At 45.0% G+C, this 6002-nt stretch overlaps 1 protein-coding gene across 1 annotated transcript in view; it reads right to left on the bottom strand.

The window, feature by feature from the left end:
- Positions 1-2696: 2696 nt before the first annotated feature.
- Positions 2697-6002, bottom strand: part of LOC129465880 (pregnancy-specific beta-1-glycoprotein 7-like) — a 58820-nt gene continuing 55514 nt past the window's right edge. The window contains exon 6 of the mRNA XM_055248548.2: positions 2697-2773. Coding sequence (XP_055104523.1) covers positions 2757-2773 — 17 coding nt within the window. The 3' untranslated portion in view covers positions 2697-2756. The remainder of the gene's footprint in view (positions 2774-6002) is intronic.

Raw genomic sequence — 6002 nt, 5'->3', positions numbered from 1 at the left:
CTTGTCCCTCCTTCTGTTTTTCCTTTTGTCTATGGTTCAGGTCCCAGGGAATTGTGGAGGCCTCTGCCTTTTTCAGAAGTGATTCCTTCACCAAACCTCAACACACACATTGTGCAGACACACACACACACACACACACACACACATAGAGAAGAGACACACACAGACCCACACAGTCACACACATACCCTGCAGGTTGGGGAAGCACAGTCCTTAGCCTCAGCCTCCTGCTATCCCCAAGGCTCTGGGTCGGGGTGCACATTCACGCCCTTTGCCCTCTTTCATCCCCATCTGGCTCTCCCCTTCAGTGCAGGAGGCTGCAGCTGCACTAGGTCCCTGTCACAGTGATGCCCCATTGTGCTGCGGGTGAGCTGTGTGTTGCCTGGTGAGAGGGACCCTTCCTTTCTCTAATCGTGTCTAGCTTGGCTGCAGCTTCCAAGGATGGACATTCAGGACCTGGGTATCCCAGAGGAAACTGTCCTTCCTGGAGGTGTGCAGGGTGAATCTCTCATGCCTCTTGGGAGGAGAGGCCTGTGCTGGTTGCTCAGTGGGGGCTGTGAGTCCCATAGTCAAAGGGACAGTTCTCGGTCACTCTATGAGTCACTGGGGTGTGGCGGCTGAGCTGGAGCTCAGGGTCTCTCATGTTCTTCCTGACCATCTTTGAGGTCCTCTCTTCTCTGCCCAGCTGATTGTCCTGTGGTCACCACACCTTCCCCTTTGTGGTTCAGGAGGAAGTGGGGAGTTACCCAGGAACCCCTCGGGACATGGCTCATTGAGACGTAGGATGGGGAGCCTGGGACAGAGCAGGGGTTCAGAGCTGGAGAGATTCATCCTGACTTACTCCGTGGCCATGATGGGCTCAGCCTTCCATGTGCTGACATACCCAGAGGTCTGTCCTGAGGGTTTTGACGTGGCCAATCTGCTGTCTGTAGCGGAGGAACAGGCAGTGGCCAGAGAGCCTGTCTGGAGGGACGTTGCTCACACCTGAGAGGGCGGGTGGGGGTGAGTTGTGTTCTGGGAGCAAAGAGCAATAACACCCCCCTTCTCCCCGCAAGCACACAGGAGAGGTCTGTCTTCCCCAGGGACAGCTGGGGTAGGTGGCCACATCCCGGAATGTGCCTGTGTGTGACCATCACACGTGCTCTGAGCCCCCCGGGTTGCAGCGGGCAGACAGGTCACAGGGTGCCTGGCTGATTCCCGGGGAGGCTGTGGGCCCTCAGGCAGCTGCTGTTCTGTGTCAGCGCTAGACTTGGCCTGGGATGCCCCAGATAACAGGACAGATGGAGCAGGGGCGGGCATTTAGGGAGCAGTGACAGAAAGAGTTGGTGAGGATGGAGGGAGGTCACGAGGGGAAAGCGCCCAGTGTGGCATCGCATGTACCTGCGCTGCCCTGGGAGATGCCTTTAGCTGGGACCAGGAAAGGAGCAGGTGTGTGGGGCAGGAGCTACCTGCAGAGGGAGTGGTGTTAGGTTGGCGGCTGCCAGGTCAGAGAGGAGCTGACAGAGTCCATGTGGGGAGCATGGAGGGCGCTGAGGACTTGGGCTGAAGTGATCCTGGTAAAGGTGGAGCCTGCTGGGCTGTGGGTTCGGCTGAGGGATGTTGGCATCCCCTGGGAAGGCTCCAGGCTGGGAGGGACTCTGTCACCATCTGGTGGACAGGGAGGGAAGTGTGAATGGCAGCAATCCCAGACCAGGCTGCATGTTTTATTCCACATGGATCTGCACACTTCACACGAGGTCACACATATGTTATGTTACAGTTTCATCACCTTCCAGCCCCGTAGGTCCCAGTCTCTGTGGCTCTACATTCACTGTTCTTCTTTCACAATCAGATGTCCGAAATGCAGATTTTTGTCACCTTCTGTGAGTTTGTGTTTGTGTGCAGTAGGCGGTACTGTTTATACCCTGGGGGCAGTGATGTCTGGGGCTGAGCACTGCACATGGGCTTGGGAGCAGAATAGGGAGCAGCAGGCTGGGAAGATCAATGTCAGGGGGGCAGGGACAAGTCATTTTCATTTCTTACTCCCAGGTTCAGCACATGGGTGTCCTCAATGGTAAATGGGCCATGCCGGTAGCCACTGCAGTGGACTGGAAGAAGGTAAGGGATGCTGGGTATCCCATGTTCTCTGTCAGCTCTGCAGCTGAAGATTTGGGACCTGGGCTGGTACGGCCCTGCAGCAGGGGAAGGGTATACGGGAATGGCTGCATATCAGGACCAAGTCCATGTCATCTTCTTAGGCATTGTTATCTTCTCTGCAAACACACAGGCAATATCTCTGTGTTCATTTCTATTGGGAGCCCTGTATGCAAGGTGGAGAGAGCCACATTTCCCCCTGAGATGTTATGTAAATTTTGAGGTTGAGATGACATATCCGACACTCTTGTTACCCTCAGAAGCTACTACATGTGAAATTCTAATTACTCCATTATCCTGCCAAGTGAAAGAGGCAGGCATGAGCAAGCACAGTAAAGAGGGGTGAGAGCCTCATCATGATGGGGAGTCTTGTTCGGACATCTTGGGTAAAACTGTCCACAGTGTGAAGTCATCAGCTTGTCCTTGTTTACAGTTTGAGCGTCTGTTATTATGGTGTCGATTATTTTGGTGAGTTCCGAGTGTCTCACGCTTCAGGTCCAAGGGTTTTCCCATGAAATTTACCTTGAGTTGTCCACCTCCAGCTTATAGGGCTTCTGGAACAGCATGGGTCTTGCTCTTAGTGATTCCATGGGAGAAAATGGAATTGGAGGAACTGGTAGAATTCAGGGTAATGTCCAGTCTGCAGGTGGATAATAGAAACACAGAAACAATGAACAGAGCTGCAATCTCATAACAGGTGTACTACAGTTTTTATTTTCCACATAATTTTTCTCTCTATGGGCATCTCCAGTTTTACCAATGGTAATTTCAGTAGAATAAGTTTGTTTGCAAAATAGGTTGAGTTTCTTCAAACATGGTCTGATTCTTTACATAAGTGCAGCTAGATTAGCAGTGACCATGTAGACCCTCTTTTAAAATTTTCTTTGCTCTAAGTTTTTATAAAGAGTCTCAGATTGAACTTTCACAAAACTCTTGAGAATAGGAAACAAACCAAGGCTGCTTTCAGACTTTGCCTACAGTTCATATTGGTTCATTCTATCTATATTCTTAAATATAACATCCCAGTCAAAGCCTTGGTAATATAACCAATGATTTCAAATGTGTCCTGTTACAAAGAGAGCAGCTTGTTACTGTAGTTGTGCAAATATGTGTATTACCATAAACATATCAATACTCATGAATAGTTGCCCAATTCTGGGGCAGTCAGGTAGAGAGCAAAAGTAAATATTTCAATTATCGTTCCCAGAAGTATAGTTTATTGAACTGCTATAAGCTATGCATAGATTAAAAGAGAAAAATTCCATAAATCTAGAAAACAAACCATTTAAAGAATCAGCAAATTTTCAAATAAAAATCATAAACACATTATCCTCATTATTATCAATTATTTCAATGAAATCAATGTTTTTCCTGCTTGGTCTAGGCCGGGAATTTTATGAAGATATCAGCCTGTTTGTTAAAGTTTTGGAAGTTCTTAGACAGTCCAGTGGTATAATCTGGAAGTTATCAGAAACTTCTATTAAAGAATACTTGTCAGCATCTTTTCCATAAATCTCCTTGAAAAGGAAGCAATTTTGGACTGTAGCTGATTGGAAATGCTTTGAGAAAGAATAAAAACAATGTCTGTGAATGACAAAGATTTTAAATGACTATGGTTAAAACTCTGATGAGAATTCATTATGATAACACAGCTCACATAAAAAGTTAGTTGCTTCTGTGGTATGTGACATTATGGCTGATAACGTATTTAATTTCTAGGAATCTCATACAATTTCTGGAACAATCATATCAGTAACATATCCATAAATATACCATAGAGAAGGTTTAGCATCCTTTGCCCCTTATGATTTGAAAATGCTTTTCATATAATTTTGCATCTCAAATAAAGTGGCTTTTCCATGTAGCTTGTGTTTCTCAACAGGATTACTGAGTTCTTGGTGGAGGCCATTAATGAATAGGGTCAAGAAAGTATAGGCTTATGTATGCTGAAAAATTTCCCTAGATAATTCCAATACTCCCAGCTAATGATCATTAATTTAGGTCTAAGTTTTACCTATTAGAACAGCTGTTCTTTATCCTGGTTACACATTAGTAGCATCTGAGAAGACTTAAAAATTACCAATGCCTGAGTCTCACTTTAGACATTAAATTGCATCCTCTGGGTGGGGCTTGGGCATCCATTTAAAAAAACGTTTTCTGGTGATTCCAATGTATAGCTATATTTCCCATCAGATTTCTCTGATTTCTTGTGGCATTCACTTTTTTCTATTTTGGTATTATAATTATTTTTCTGGTCCTATCATCTATCTTAGGCTTTATGTTCCTCGGGGTAGAAACCTTGCCTTCTTCATTTCTGTATCTTTCATGAACATATGAGTTGGTCGTCAGGAAAAGGTTCTCAATCACATGTAGGTTGTGTTCTGAGTCTCAGGTTTACACATTAATGCTGGAGTCATCGTTCTCCGGAAGGTCAGAGGTTGCTTGTGATGAAGGGTATGGGTAAGCCCGTACTGTAGATTGTAGAAGGGAGATCACCCTGTTTTTAGCCATAGCATTGGAACTCAGCATTCTATGTGTATATCAGGTAGAGGGGAATAGATATGTAGAAAGACAGATTTAATTAGAATGGAGCAATTACACTAGGGAATAGAGGGAATGGAAGCAATAAAAATTAGTAAAGAGAAGAAATGTGAACTTATCAAATAGGCAAGAGTAGATCCCTGAAGATTTTTGAATAGGCGAGTTAAGTAGAATTTAGGAAGGTAATAACGTAGTCATACACAAAGAAGATTTCAAAGCCTGGAGATAAGTCAAGCAGTACCTCTAGCAGTTGTTGAGGTTGTGGGAATGGAGAGAATGACACAAGTGAGAGATGTTAAAAAAAAGGTATCGAGAGGGTTTTATAAGGTATTGAATCTGGGAAACAAATGAGCAGAGGTTGAGGATAATCATTTGTAGGAGACAGTGGGGTACAGAGAGCATGAAGAACAGGGGAGAAGAGACCTGCAGGAATAAGTGCTGAGAAGCAGGAGTTTAGTGGGAGGAGGAGGAGATCCAGTCCCAGATACAGGCAAAGAAGTCATTTCTCTCTCCCAAGCATGGCAGTCAGCCCTGCAGGAAACAGGACAAAAGGAAAGGCCATCATACCTGCCAGTCTTCCTGAAATAAACTACACCAGGGCTGCTATATCAGAGCCACACTGGCCAGTACTCCAATCATGATGCTGACAGTGGCTCTACCTGAAAGGCCAGGAAAACTTGCTTGTACTGAAGTATCTGTCATGGAAAGAAAAGAAGAGAAGGAATAAAGGTGATGTTATTTTACAGTGTGGTACCTTAGGAACCATCACTAAGTATGAAGTAGTTTCTACTTCTTCCTTCAGGGATTACATTAATTTTGTGGGAGTGTTGCTGGTAGATGATTAGCCAACTATATTCTTGCAGGTATTTTTTTCTCTCTCAATGTGTTTCTAGGTTAGTGATCAGTCTTCTGTCAGTTTCATCCTGACCATGCTGCACTCAGATATTTTTGAAGGCTTTATGATGTGAGAAAGGCTGACTGCTATTTTCTGTGTCATTAGAACTTTCTACCCTTTCATGGTTGCATCTTTTTCTCAGTGTCTCAGTTGTGGTAGGCATGAGTAAGACTCTGTCAGATCTCCATGGCGGCTTGTGTTTCTCAAGAGGATTACTGAGTTCTTGGTGGAGCCCATTAATGAATAAGGCAGAGAGAGTATAGGCTTAAGTATGTTGAAAAATTTCCCTTGATAATTCCAATACTCCCAGCTAATAAGTGATTAATTAATACTCAATTGACTTGATTGACAGAAGGCCCAGATCAGTGCATTCCAAATTGACAACCTACTTTGCATAGAGTCCTCACTTTCCTGAAGCTCTCAGCAGGGATAT

This window comes from Symphalangus syndactylus, chromosome 17 (genome assembly GCF_028878055.3).
Source record: "Symphalangus syndactylus isolate Jambi chromosome 17, NHGRI_mSymSyn1-v2.1_pri, whole genome shotgun sequence".
NCBI lineage: Eukaryota > Metazoa > Chordata > Mammalia > Primates > Hylobatidae > Symphalangus > Symphalangus syndactylus.
Note: the sequence above shows the minus strand (reverse complement) of the source record. Positions and strands in the feature narration are given on the sequence as shown.